The 15,183-nt window shown below is 39.6% G+C and overlaps 1 protein-coding gene across 1 annotated transcript in view; it reads right to left on the bottom strand.

Moving 5' to 3' along the window:
• LOC125466199 (rho GTPase-activating protein 23-like) overlaps positions 1-15,183 on the bottom strand; it is a 219,179-nt gene that overhangs the window by 68,949 nt on the left and 135,047 nt on the right. Inside the window, exons 11-13 of the mRNA XM_048560405.2 lie at positions 13,534-13,591; positions 6,291-6,428; positions 1,914-2,204 (exon numbers count right to left, since the gene is read on the bottom strand). Of these exons, the coding sequence (XP_048416362.2) occupies positions 1,914-2,204; positions 6,291-6,428; positions 13,534-13,591 (487 nt within the window). The remainder of the gene's footprint in view (positions 1-1,913; positions 2,205-6,290; positions 6,429-13,533; positions 13,592-15,183) is intronic.

Raw genomic sequence — 15,183 nt, 5'->3', positions numbered from 1 at the left:
GGGAGGAGCTGTTATCAGGTAAATCCACGTTTGACATGTAGGAACTGTTCAAAGGCCTGCTGGGGAGAGTTCAAGGCTAGTATATTCCAATAATGAAGAAGGATAAGGGTAGTTTGGTAAGGGACACTTGGATAACAAGGGATATTATGAATTTAGTCAAAAAGAAAAAAAAAGCAGCATGTGCAAGGTGTAAGAAGCTAAAATCAGATAGGGCCCATTAGGAATTTAAGGAAAGCAGGAAAGTACTCAAGTAGGGAATTAGGAGATCAAGAGGGGGCCATGAAATGACCTTGGCAAGTAGGGTTAAAGAAAAACCCAAGGCATTCTATTGATACATTAACAACAAGAGGACAACTGGGGAGAAGGTAGGGCCTCTCAAAGATAAAGGAGGGAACTTGTACGTGGAGCCGGAGAATGTGGGTGAAATCCTAAATGAGCAATTTGCTTAGGTACTCACGCAGGAAAGGGACATGGAGAGATAGTGAGATGGTTGTGGAGCATGCTAATATGCTGGGGCATTTGGAGATCAAGAAAGAAGTGGTGTTGGATCTCTTGAAAAGCACTAAAATGAATAAGATCCCAGAGCCTGATGGTATCTACCCCAGGTTATTGAGAGAGCCAAGAGAGGAGATTGCTGGGGCTTTGATCAAGATCTTTGTATCCTCACTAGCTACTGAAGTCCAGGAGGACCGGCAAGCAGCAAGTGTTGTTCCATTGTTCAAAAAAGGAAATAGGGATAATCCAGGAAACTACAGGCCAGTGATCTCACATCAATGGTTGGGAAACTATTGGAGAGAATTCTTAGGGATAGGATTTACGCACATTTGGAAAAGTATGGGCTAGTTGGGATAGTCAGCAGTGGTTTTGTGAAGGGCAGGTCATGTCTTACTTAGTTGATTAAATTTTTTGAGGAGGTGACAAAGGTAATTGATGAGGGTAGAGCAGCGAATGTTGTTTGCATGGATGTTAGTAACGCTTTCAACAAGATCCATCATGGGAGGCTCATCCAGAAAATTAAGATGTATGGGATCCATGGTGACTTGGCCACGTGGATTTGGAATTGGCTTGTCCATAGAAGGCAGTGGGTAGTGGTGGAAGGGCACTTTTCAACACTTGGAGGATTATGTGCATTTTTGGTCACCCAATTGAAGGTTATGCTTGCATTCGAGGGAGTGCAGCAAATGTTCATTAGGCTGATACAGGAGGTGGTAGGAGAGCCTTGTTCAACTGTGCCTGTATTCACTAGAGTTTAGAATAATGAAACAGAAAATACTGGAAAGAATAAAATCTAGTGGAACTAGACAGACTCGAGGTAAGAAGAATGTTTCTTCTAGTTACAAGTGTAAACCAAGGGTCACAGACTCAGGATATATGGCAGGCTATTTAGGGCTGAGTTGAAGAAACATTGCTTCATTCAGAGGATGGTCAATTGTGGAATTTGCTACCACAGAAGGCTGTGGTGGCTGGGTTTCTGAGATTATTCAAAGAAGAGATTGACAATTATTTTAGGCATTCAAGGCAACAAGGGTATTGACAGAAAGTGGGAATATGGCACTAAGTTGGAGAATCAGCCAAGATCATACTGAATGGCAGAGCAGGTTAAAAGGGCCGAATGGCATTGTCCTGTCCTAGTTTATATTAATGTAAAGGCCACAAACTTATGATCTTGTTGTGCCATCATTGTAAGTCACAAGGATAGATTTTGTTCTTCTGCCAGAAAGATTAAAACATCAGATATTTAGCTTTGAAGTATTTGAGTGAAAGCTTAAGTTGTTTCTGTACTCAGTGGGGTGCGTGCCTGATGGTTTCTGAAAGATGGATCCTGTGAAATAGGTGACACCCTTAATTTTTCTGGTAGAGTTAAGTTAAGAGTTCATGGATTAAAAATATAAAATAATTTGCATCATACTTACTTCTCCTTCTGTTTTACTATTCTCTTGGATGATTTTAATCCAGTTCAACATATCGTCTCTATCTTCAGCTTGGAATAGGTATTCATAAAAATCGGATGTAGTCAGCCTGAAAACATTCTTCCTTTTAGTCTCACTGTATGAAATATCAATCAAACAGGCCTTAATACAAATGGGCTGTTCATCCTCACAGTCATAAGTCACTGCATCTCTTTTATCCTTGTACAGGTATAGGGAATGTGATCTCAGGACAGCATACACCTTTTTCCAGGAACGAATGCTGCTTACAACTCTCTGTTAAAAAGAAATAGACCAATGATTAGTTTTAAATGACCTAATCTGTAAATTAGGTCACTGAATGACATTCATTTCAGTACTTTACAAATAAGTGTGCTGAGTGTCTGTGTACTGATAAAATGAAAAGTAGTATAAACAAGAGAAAGCTAAGGTCTTGTGAACGATACATGAATAATCAAACAAGTGAAAAGTCAATAGACCAACAAATAATGAGCAGAACTAATGGACAAGAAACAAATAAATAAATCATTAGATAATCCAAGAAAATGACTAAATAAGTACAGCATAACATAATAATACCCATCAGCAGATCATATAAAATTATAATATCCTTTTACCCCAAATCATTTACTCAAAACCATACACTTCTGATTGTGCAGAAAAACAATTTATTGACCAATACAGCACTGCAACTAAAGGTCATGTTTGTAAGTAAGAGATCACCATAAATCAACAGATGAGTTACATTTAAGTGGGATTTTTCCCTATTTAAAATAATACCATCCTTCTGCACCACAGAAACAGAAAACTGTCTTAGATTTCTAGCCCATTATTGGTACTGCATTAATCTGAGGGATACGATGATAGTGGTTAAGGTTAACATGCATAACACTCCATCACAAATGGGTATCAGTACTATTGATAAAATACATCACTGATTTTCTGCATGGTAGTTATATTTTACGTTCATACAGTTGGTACTATGACAGTGAAATGTGAGTTCTGTATGCATATTGCAACAGAAGGCCTGGGGTTTACCCACCACTGGCAAGGGAGAGGGAAAATAAAGAATTCTCCTGATACGTCAAAGAGGTGAGTGCTGGAAATAAACAGCAGAAAATTTCTGGGAGCCACTTTACAGGATCCTTGATAAAGGCCGTCACTTAAAAGTACATCTACCTTTCTCTTTAAGGCTCTGGGTGGCTTGCTGTGTTTAAGGATACTTTCCAATTTACTTGCTAATTAGATTATGCGTTTAAGATGAGAATAGCAGCCAAACTATTCTGAACAGAATTAATTCTCTTTTGTTAAAATTCACGAATGATTGTTTATTGATCAATTATTGATCTTGTAACGTGCATACCAGATTTTTAAATAACTAACAGCACAAGTGATATCAATATTGTACTAAATAAACAAAGGATATACTTAAATATCATTAATAAGTTTTTTTACTTTATCACAGAACTTTAAAGCTAACAAATCGCAACCTTTTATACATGATTTCATAAACATCCACAAAATTTGCCTGCTTTACTCCCTTCTCATGCATTTTTAAGCATAGAGTTATAATTTCGTGTTGCACTTACAATTAAAGTGCTGGATGCTGACAGAGGAAGCCACATCCTATGCAGACTGACATTAAGTGTTCATACTTAAGACTACCTTATGGTTATATAAAAATATTTTGATGACTGGCTCAGGTCAGGAAGTTATGATGCCTCAATATTGAATTACCTCACATTAATTAAATTCTGTGCGTTCATAATAACTATTTATTAATTATTTAGTGTCAATCTTAGATTCAAGATCATACTACACAACATAGAAGGTACATTGATAACTGTAACCTTATATTTTTCCTACAAAATATGATTGGTATAAATTGAGCAGAAATAACAAAAATGATCACAGAAGAATGTTGAATTAGTCAATATCATCTTGGGAAAAGCAGTAGCACCGAGTTATTGTTTATAGACAACTTAAGACTGAATGAAACAGATAAGTGGAAAAAGAAAGGTACAGAGAGTGTGGGTCATTTTGTGAAACATTTCCAAGGTGTATGCCTTTACATTCCCTATGTGTTGTCCACTTCCTGTGTGAAGAACAACTTCCTGACACCAGTCCAAAATTTGTTTCTTTTTTCAAAAATAGAGCTGGTTAAAAATGGCATGTGATTAAGGGGAGGTGAGGCAAGTTTATTCACTAATCCTGGCTTCTGGGATAAGGGAGACTTTCTTTGGGAGAAAAATAAAACTCAAGAAAATTTGTGTTAATTGCTATGCTTCTTACATATTATGTGGTTCTACTGGATGCAAAATCTATACATGAATTACAATTTCCTTTGAGTTGTGAGTTGTCTTTTGTTCACATCTCATTTATGGAACAAATTGAACTGAGTTCATGTGTGAAAAATAGGTATAACAAAAACATCAGTGTTATGCGTCTAGGTTCAGTGGTAGGCATGGAAGTGAACATTTCCACTTGGAGCGGCTGGGCATTGCTTGAGCAACAGGTGGTTCTCAGCTCATTACATATGCAAACACAATGGGTAGGGCAAACCTTATGGCAAAGCTAGGCAAGGTGATAATGCTTCTGCTGATATCTTAAAGGAGTCGATCGTCTTGCCACCATATTTAATGGGCACCTGGACAAGCATTCATTACTTGTAAACCAGGAGCATCACTTCGACTCCAGGAGTTGATACCCGTAACTAAACTTTCTGGCTGTTCCACCTTCTCCAGTCAACCTGCTGCCCTTCCCCGGTCTCCCTTCTCAGGGAAATATTAAAGATCCTAAGCTATTAGAAGAGGAATAGAGGACTTTTTGTGGCCAATATTTATCTCTTAATCAAGCATGATTTAGTCATGTGTCTCAGTACTACTGTGGGACCTTTCTGTTTGCAAACTGGCTGTCACATTTCTTACACAGCAATAATACTTAACTGGCTCTAAAACAAAATCAGATCATGCAAATTCTTTTAAAACACTTCAGTCGGCAACAAAGAGAACTTATAATCCATCAACCCAACTCTACATCTCTGTTTTCCAAAATCAGATTATCTATTTCATATTAAAATAAGGACAGAAATTGCAGCTTTAAAAGGGAGGCCAAATTACATTTGTGCGTCTTGGCCAGCCTCTCTTGAAGACTGTACACCTGTGACTTGTTTCTTTATTCTTTTCAAATTTCCCAGAGGAACGGTTCTCCGTCCATAATGCAATCAACAAACATACAGAATTGGACCCCATATATAAACCCATACAGGTTAAAACCAGAAATGACAATACTCACCATAATGGACTGGGCAGTATAAATTCCAAGTGGAGTAGAATAATATCGCTTTATCAGAGGCTCCACGAATCATAGAATCCCTCCGAAGAGCATCTCACCCAGACCTATTCTCCTACCCCTGATTTGCCCATGTCTAACCCACCTAACCTAAACATCCCTTGCCAGCATGGGAAATTTAACATGGCCAATCCACCTAGCCGGCACATCTTTGGATTGTGGGAGGAAACCCAGAAGAGCAGACTTGAATAGAATGTGTAAACTCCACACGGACAGTCGCCCAAGGCTGAAACTGATCCCAAGTCCCTGGTGCTGTGAGGCAGCAGTGCTAACCACTGAACTACCGTGCCACTCCAAATGATGTCACGTAGCATGGTGACAAAACGTCTGAACAAAAACAAGCCAGTCAACAACCTCATTCACAACCTGACCTACAGATCTTTGCCAACACTTTAAACTAGAACTAGGAGGCTTAGAACTAGAACTAAAATAAGGGAGAGGAGATCTATGACCGATGACCAAGTTGAGGAAGAACTTCTTCACCCAAAGGGTTGTAAATCGGTGGATTTCCATGCCCAATGAAGCAGTTGAGGCTACCTGTTGAATGTTTTTAAGGCAAAGGTAGACAGATTTTTGAACACTAAAGGAATTAAGGGTTATGGTGATTGGGTGGGTAAGTGGAGCTGAGTCCATGAAAAGATCAGCCATGATCTTATTGACTGGTGGAACAGGCTTGAGGGGCCGGATGGCCTACTTCTGCTTCTATTTCTTATGTTCTTACAGAAGGCTGTTGAGGCTGGTTTGTTAGGTACATTCAAGGCTGTGATTGATTTGTAATCAGCAAGTGAAGAAAGGGTTATGGGAATAAGGCAGGAAGACAGCAGTTGTGAATTATCAGATCAGCCGTACTCTCACTGAACAGCAGAGCGAACCCTGCAGGCCAAATGGCCTACTACTTGTGCTCCAACAGTCTGAATAAACGCAACACTGCACAAATGTAAGTTACGTTTTTTCTGAAGTAAGTGATCTGCTTAACAAAACTTTTGAAGCTGAAGTGGATTTATAACTTGCCTTTCCCTTCTCTGTGACAAGTTGCCGAAAGTACAACCATCCTTCTTTTCTGACGTCACTGAAAGTCACATCACAGAGTTCAGACGTGGAATGTCGCTTAGACCTTGTGCTTTCAGTATCTTCCAAGTTATCCAAGGACTAAACAGTAAATAATAATATTGTAAATAATTGTACCTAAAAATAATGAAAACCAGAACTTTTAGTATCTTTTTTATTCCTCATTCTTCATATTCAAAATGTTGATTTTCAGGTGGAAGACACGTTGGTCAGGGTCAGGCAGGAACGTCATTCACGCAGACTGATAATGAGATCAGTATGGAATCTTAATCTGGAAGTCAGTGGGGGAGGCATTTGTGCGGCAGGTATCTGGTCAGGGCACTGTAAGGCAAGTGGAGGAGAGGAGGAATGTTTTTCTGTGACTTTGAGAAATATAGGACTCTCTTGCTTACATGCAAACTCTTAACTATCCTGGAAGCTATGCTTCCTTCCCCACCTTACTTTTCTGCAATTACCTTGAGCCTAGCAAGTAACCCAGACCTCTTGCCATCTATCACTGACTTTTAGTTATGAATCTAGCATATTAACGAGGCCCAGATTATAAGATTATTTGGGTTTCATCTTGTTGCTTGCAGATAGACAGCTGCATTCTTGTCTGAAAGATCAACCTTCCACCAAATAAGTATTAACCTTTTTGGTTTAACAAAACAAAATTCATACAGATTATTTAGACACTGATTTTAAGCCTTAACTCAGAGTGGAGAGGTTGAAAAGGAGAGTTCTTCATGGTAACCCCAGCTGCTGTGAAAATTAAACTCGGGCTTTAGGCATCAATCTGCATCGCAAACCAGCCATTCAGCCTACTGAGACCTTAATAACCACACCTGAGATACTGAAGCTTAAGACTGTCCAGTCTGATAAATAAGAATAGGGCTTTTCTTGTTTTATTGCACTAATGTTACAATTTTTGTTGAACATTGTATAAACAATGAGGTCAAAATGTAAAGCAATGAAGGGTGTCCCACTAATGTATTCCACCACTGATTAAATTTGGATCACTTCCATTAGTTTTAGGCTTCAGTAATCTAAGAATGAATTCCATGAAATTTTATGCCACTGCATGATTTATCAGACTGTTCAGCTTCTACTTCCCTTGGTGGAGCTTATTACTTCTGGCCATCGGCAACCTACAGCAGCTTGACAAATGGTCGCTACCTCTATGCGGCTTGACAGTGACGATCAGAAGAATATCTGACTGTTAGAAATGAGGCAGAAAGCCATGCTGAATCTCATCCTCACCACATACACACATATTCTTACAACAGCCATCACCAGTTATTGCTCTAGAATGGAAATAATGGATGATTTAGCTCCCCAAAAGGAATGAGGCCAAACTTATTTCTCCTGCTGCTGTACTGGTTAATGTCACAAATCAGGCCAGGCACCAATTCAATTCAAATAGTGATCCAATAACCAGTGAATTCATCACTCACAAGCAAAGATTAAAATCAATAAAAGATCTTTCTAAAACTAAGAGGTTTGGTACTTACATTCGAACTATGTTTTTAACATTCAATCACTGCTATAATATCCTAGGCAAATACTAGTGCATAAGTAAATCTTATACTTGTTAAAGAAAGTATTACTTATATCTTTTAGCATATCTAGATATCCTGTTAACAAACACATTCTAAAAATTATTTCGCCTTTACAAACTCCGAATGTGACGTTTTGCACTGCTAAGACAGAACGTGTTTAAATAGGGTTCAAATCCTATGGATTATATACATCATGCTCAATTGATAATTAATTAGACTTTGATGTCACATACATTCATTAGTGTTCAATTTGAAGTGTAATCACTATAAAATAATTGCACGACAGGAGATCATTCAGCTGTCGAGGCTATGTCAATCTTCTGAAAAACCAACACTGTTAATAGCTTTAAATTGAGGGGTGAAAGATATATAGCTTTCAATTGCGGGGTGAAAGATATAGGACGGATGTCAGAGGTAGTTTCTTTACTCAGAGAGTAGTAAGGGAATGGAATGTTTTGCCTGCAACGGTAGTAGATTCGCCAACTTTAGGTAAATTTAAGTCATCATTGGACAAGCATATGGACATACATGGAATAGTGTGGGTTAGATAGGCTTCAGATTGGTATGACAGGTCGGCACAACAGCGAGGGCCAAAGGGACTGTACTGTGCTGTAGTGTTCTATGTTATATGTTAATCTTATTCACTTGTCTTTTCCCTGTAGCCCAATTTATTTCATTCCAGCTGTTTTTGCAATTCCCTTTCAAAAGGTACCATTGAATCTGCCTCCATCACAATCTCGGGCAGTGCAGTCAAATCCTAACGACTTGTTGTGTAAGAAAGTTCTGAAGAAAAGTCATTTGATCTGAAATATTAACTCTGCTTTCTACTCACAAATGCTGCCTGACCTGCTGAGTACTTCCATCAATTTCTGTTTTTGTTTCTGATTTCTACCATTCACAGTTCTTTGTTTTTTTTTGCTGCATAAGAAAGGTATTTGGTTCTTTTGCTAATTATCTTAAATGTGTGTCCTCCATCTTGGGAAAAGTATCACTTTATCTATTCTTTTGAATACCTATCATCTCTAAAAGAGAACAACCATGCCTCTAATTGTCACACACCTGGAATCTTTCTCATCACCTTTTCTGCACCCTCTCTAAAGCTTTCAGATTCTTCTCCAAGTGCAGTGCCCAGAGTCGGACAAAATACTACAACTTTATTTTTCATTAATTCAAAGGGCATGGACGTCACTGGCTGGCCAGCATTTATTATCCATCCCTAATTCATCTTGAGAAGGTGGTGGTGAGCTGCCTTCTTGCAACACTGCAATCCATATGCTGAAGGTGCCGTTAGAGAGGGAATTCCAGGATTCTGACTCAGTGACAGTGCAGGCAATACATTTCTAAATTAGGATGGTGAGTGGCTTGGAGGGAAACTTGCAGGTGATGGAGTTCCCATGTATCTGCTGCCCTTGCCCTTCCAGATGGAAGTGGTGGGGCTTTGGAGGTACAGTCTAAGGATGTTTGGTGAATTTCTGCAGTGCATCTCGTAGATGGTGCCTATTGCTGCTACTGAGTGTCAGTGGTGGAGAGAATGGATATTAGTGGTTGTGGTATGAATCAAGTAGGCTGCTTTGTTCTGGACAGTGTCAAGCTTCTTCAGTGTTATTAGGGCTGCACCCATTCAGCAAGTGGGGAGTATTCAATCACACAGGGGGATGGGTCTGGGTATGATGCTCTGAGGGTCGGTGTGGACTTGTTGGGCTGAAGGGCCTGTTTTCACACTGTAAGTATTCGATGATTCACACTCTTGACTAGTGCCTTGTAGATGATGGATGGGCTTTGGAGACTCAGGAGATGACTTATTCACTGAAGGATTCCTAGCCTCTGACCTGATCTTGTAGCCATTAAGTTTGTGTGGCACACTCAGTTGAGTTTTTGGTCAATGGTAACACCAAGAGTATTGATAGTGGGGTATTCAATGACTGTAATACCATCTAATATCGACGAGGGACGGTTTGATTTAATTTGGTTGATTTATTAATGTCACATCTACTGAGAAACAGTGAAAAATGCTGTTTTGTGTGCTATCCAGTCAAATCATCCCTTACATAAGGTCAGAGTAATAGAACAAAATGCAGAATATAGTGTTTCAGCTACAGAGAAGGTGCAGAGATAGGTCAACTCTAATGTGTGAGAGGTCCATTCATAAGTCTGATAATAACAGAAAAGAAGCTGTTTTTGAATCTGTTGGCACATATTATCAAATTTTTGTATCTTCTGCCTGACGGAAGAAGGTGGAAGACAGTATAACTGGAGTGGGAGGCTCTGAGTATTTTGGCTGCTTTCCTAAGACAGCAGGAAGGGCAGACAGAGTCAATGGAATGAAGGCTGGTTTTTGTGATGGGCTGGGCTGCATTCACAACTCTCTAATTTCTTGTGGTGTTGGCCAGAGCAGTTGCCATTCCAAGCTGTGATGCTCCTGGATAGGACGCTTTCTACGGTGTATCTGAAAAAATTGATAACAGTCATTGTGGGCATGCCAATTTTTCTTAGCCTCCTAAGGAACTTGAAGTGTTAAAATTTCTCTTATTGGAGATTGTCATAGCCTGGCATTTGTGTGGCGCAAATATTGCCTCTTGTCAGCCCAAACCAGCATATTGTCCAGATCTTGTTGCATGGACTGCTTCAGTATCTGAGGAGTTACAAATGGTATTGATCACTGTGCAATCACTGGTGAACATCCCAACTTCTGAAATTATGACTGGAGAGAAGGTCACTGATGAAGCTGAAGATGGTTGGGCCAAGCACACCACCCTGAGGAACCCCTGCAGAGATGTCCTGGTGATGAGATGACTGACCCCCATCAATCACAACGCATGGTCCTGTGTGCCAGGTATGATTCCAGCCAGCAGAGACTTTGTCATCTGATATGCACTGATTCTAGTTTTGTAAGGGTTCCTTATTGCCAGACTCAATTAAATGCAGCCTTGACATGAAGAGCTGTCACTCTCACTCATCTCTGGAATTCAGCTCTGTTGTCCATTGTAATGATTGAAATGAGGTTGGCCAGGTGGATCTCATTGAGTATGCCCTGGTTAGCCGATCAGGGAGCCCTGGTTAGCCGATCAGGGAGCCCTGGTTGACAGATATAAACAGGAGTTTCAAAGAGTCTCCTCACTCTAGGGATTAGCTCTGAACTATCTGATAAATAAAGGGTGACTTTAAGTAACCCTCACAGGAGTTTGTGGTCCATTATTATTCTAACTTTACATCCAAAAAGATATCAGTCGTACTTTCTCACACCAAAGGTGACCACCAACTTTCTTCTCTATTCAGGCGTATTTGCATTTGGACCAGCCAAAGTCCAAGCAGCATGCACTATCGGGCATTTCTCTTGGTTGGGCTACCAGTCAGCCAACACTACCTTGTTACTATATGGGGAGGCATTGCATTTCAGCACCACATTTCACTTGGGATGGTAGTGGGCTTTCACATGATTACAGAAGGAGGGCTCTATAGAGCCCAAAATCATAATCAATGAGGTGAGCAATAGAAGATTGAGAGAAAGAAAAATTGCCACAGGCCTTGGGAGGAAGCCATCCATAAAGTCCTGGAAAATAACGCATAGCTAAAATAAAAATTAGAAAATTAGCCCATTATCTTCCTCATTCTGACCTGCTGCACCTGTTTTAAATTATAAGACTCAAGGATTCACAGCTTAAAATCTCTATGGTTGGAATTCTTCTTTCATTCAGATAGCTAAAGTATTGCTTGAAAGATAATGGTAATCCTGCTAAAATGGCACTAATCAACTCTCTGGAAAATGACACACAATGCATACAAATGAGAAATTTATGTCTTCTTTGCATTATGACATACCTTGCTTTTTTTCTTACTCATTAATGCTGAAATTAAAACTTTAACTTTCTCTAAATTAGATGATGGTTGTTTTAAGCATTGAACACTTTACTGCAAACTAAAAATGGACTAATCGTTTCCTCAGATTTAACAACTTCCTTGGCCAGAAAGCTGAGTAAAATCTGACTGTGCTTTCAGCAATCTCCATAACTTTAATCAGTATGTTTTAAATACATGCTACTTGAATGCTCATCATGTGAAATAAAATACGCAAATGTTAGTATAATTAGTCAGCATCCAAAAGAGGACAGAGGCCAAAATTTTGTTCATAGTCAATTAGATTCATTAAATCTAGAAAGATTTTCCCATCAATGTCTTTCAGATGCTTAGAGATGAGTTGTATAGTTCCAAAATATATTTTTCTTGATAAAAGTCATTAGTTAACACCATAAACAAAGAAAATGACCCACAAGCCCTTTGACTTTTTTTCAATTGGATTTAGGCATCACTGGCAAGATCAAAACTAGTTGTGCTTCCCTTTTTACCCTTTAACTGATTTCAAAGGGCAGTTAGAGTCAACTCATAAGCTTCTGGATTTGGGATCAAGTGCAGACTTAACTAGTTAAGCACGGCCAATTTCCTTCTCTACGTTTGAGTCATGTATGGAGAGAATTGTTGGCATAATGGTGACCTTGGTCCATTAAAGAGATATCACCGATTACCTACAGACTAGGGGGTAATGATTAACAGATGTATGTTGGTATCCCCTTGGAATTGATGTTTGCATTGCTTAATCTTAACTAAAATTTTTTGTAGTAGGAATTCAAAGTACAAGATGAGTTACAGAATGCAAGGGTTAAACTGAAGAAGGCTACCTTGAGTTGAAGCCTCACCATTACCTCACAAGGGTGATTCTTAATTGGGCCTTTGTAAGGGTCTACATGCTTTGAGGTTCAGTCCTGAATCAGACAGCTTATCAGTCAGTTAGTTGCTCACTTTCCCTCCCACCATGTCCCAATGACAGTGAGTCAGTCTATCACTAACCTAGCCAGCTAGCCACCCACTCACTCTTCAAACCCTCCAGCCAGTCACTCTCAGCAGTCAGTCTCTCAGTCACTTACACAGCCTTCTGTCAATCCATCCTTCACTCTCATATCCAAGCTCTGAGTCAGTCAGTTCCTCATTCAACCAGCTCCCTAGTCAGTCCCTCACTCACTCAGCCAACACGATCCCCCACCAATTGTCAGTCCCTTACTCACCAATCCAACTAACTTCCCTGTTGGACAGTCAATCCCTCACTCACCTCACCCACCCAATCCATTCTGATGTCTCTCTCTTCACACTCTACCCCGTGCTCCCTAACCCCAAGAGCCTGCCAATTCTCTTCCCCTCTCTCCCCCACTGCACCCCCATCCCATCCCCAAAATGACTCTCTTTCCCATCCATTCTCAACAACCCTGTTGTCATACACCTTCACTCAAACCAGCATCACCCAGAAATTCTTTAGGCACTGGGACTTAAGCTAAATTAAATCTATTATGCTGAGATTTTCACTGCTATATTCCAAACATGGACTACTTCTCTCATGCATTTGTCATAGATGTCAGAAGATCAGAAGCAAATAAGGGAGAGGACCAGGAAAATCTTTCAGTTACATTTAATTGTATTTTAAACAATGATTTGACAGGCCAAGTATGTCCCTTCAGCAGCTATTGTGGCTTGCAAACCACAAGCCTGAACTGGTCCTTCTGTGCTTCATTAGTAATGGAATGTTATTAACTTGGATATTATTGGTAAATAGAGAGAGTCATTCATTTCTCTTCACTCTCATTTCTACAGTCAACTCTTACCCCATCTGTGAAAAAGCTCCGCAGCAGCTTCAGACTAGGAACCCTTTTCGGCAATTTCCTAAGAAAAATGAACAAGAGCTTGACTAGGGTCATAAAATATCACATCTGCATCCGATTATCATGGGATATGATTATGAATTGAAACTATGATTAAGTCTAACTTATTTTTCGATTGCTGTTTTAAAATGGTTTGAAACTCATAAAACACAAAGATGTGTTTACATAAAGGATTCAGTGGTGAGATCTAGTGTGAAATGTGTGCATTAACTTTTTAATCACAGGTTTTCTTATTTAAGTAAAGATATAATTTCTTTGTAAGCACTTTAGAGAAGATGCATGAGGATGATTCCTGGCACACAGAAATTGTCTTATGAGCAAAGGCTAAACAATTTGGGACTCTACTCACACAAGTTTACAAGAACGAGAGGTGATCTCATTGAAAAATAAAGGATATCGAAGAGGCTTGACAAGGTTAATACTAAGAGGTTGTTTCCCCTCACGGGATAGTGTAGGCTCAGAGGGCACAGGCCCAGTATAAAGTGGTGTCAATTTAAGACGGAGGTGAGGAGGAATTTCTTCTCTCAGAAGGTTGAGTGTCTTTGGAACTCCTTGCTGTAGCAATCTGTGGGAGGCAGAGTCCTTGCTTATATTTAAGGCTGAGATGGATAGATTCTTGATCAGCAGAAAAATCAAATTTAAGGGGAAAAGGTAGGAAAATGGATGGAAAGAATGTTGGATCAGCCATTATCCTATTGAATAGCAAAGCAGAGCATTGTGTATGTAGTGCTGTACTACTTCAGTTGTACCCAGCAATAAGGATATCAGCATGAGACAGATGGCCTGTACCAAATGGATAAGAAATTTAGAGAATTAAACTTCAGTTTTGAGGTTTGTTCCTTTAACATGAGAGGTTGCAGTTACTAAATTCACCTTCTCAGAATATATACAATTACTGAATTTGAAGCAATTTTCCTCTTGTTCTGTGGCACCTTTCCTCCACATAAAAAATTCCCTTTAATAGGCCTCATTAATAATCATTACCATTGAGCAAATTTTTAAAGAAAATGATTAATTTGTCCAATGTATTTTCATGCCATTATTGTTACTTTATTTTCTGAATAATCCAGATACTCCCTATACAACAAAATGCGAACTTTGTCAGCACTGGTCCAAGATGTGGATAGAGCAGGGACAGGGACGGTTGTTGCAGGTTCTGGGATTTAGATGTTTCAGTAAGAACAGAGAAGATGGTAAAAGAGGGGGAGGTGTGGCATTGTTGGTCAAGGACAGTATTACAGTTGCAGAAAGGATGTTTGGGGACTTGTCAACTGAGGTAGTATGGGCTGAGGTTAGAAACAGGAAAGGAGAGGTCACCCTGTTGGGAGTTTTCTATAGGCCTCCGAATAGTTCCAGATATGCAAAGGAAAGGATAGCAAAGATGATTCTCGATAGGAGTGAGAGAGATAGGGTAGTTGTCATGGGGGACTTCAACTTTCCAAATATTGACTGGGAACACTATAGTTCGAGTACTAAAGATGGGTCAGTTTTTGTCCAGTGTGTGCAGGAGGGCTTCCTGACACAGTATGTAGACAGGCCAACAAGGGGCGAAGCCACATTAGATTTGGTACTGGGTAATGAGCCTGGCCAGGT

The sequence above is a fragment of the Stegostoma tigrinum genome, chromosome 31 (assembly GCF_030684315.1).
Source record: "Stegostoma tigrinum isolate sSteTig4 chromosome 31, sSteTig4.hap1, whole genome shotgun sequence".
NCBI lineage: Eukaryota > Metazoa > Chordata > Chondrichthyes > Orectolobiformes > Stegostomatidae > Stegostoma > Stegostoma tigrinum.
Note: the sequence above shows the minus strand (reverse complement) of the source record. Positions and strands in the feature narration are given on the sequence as shown.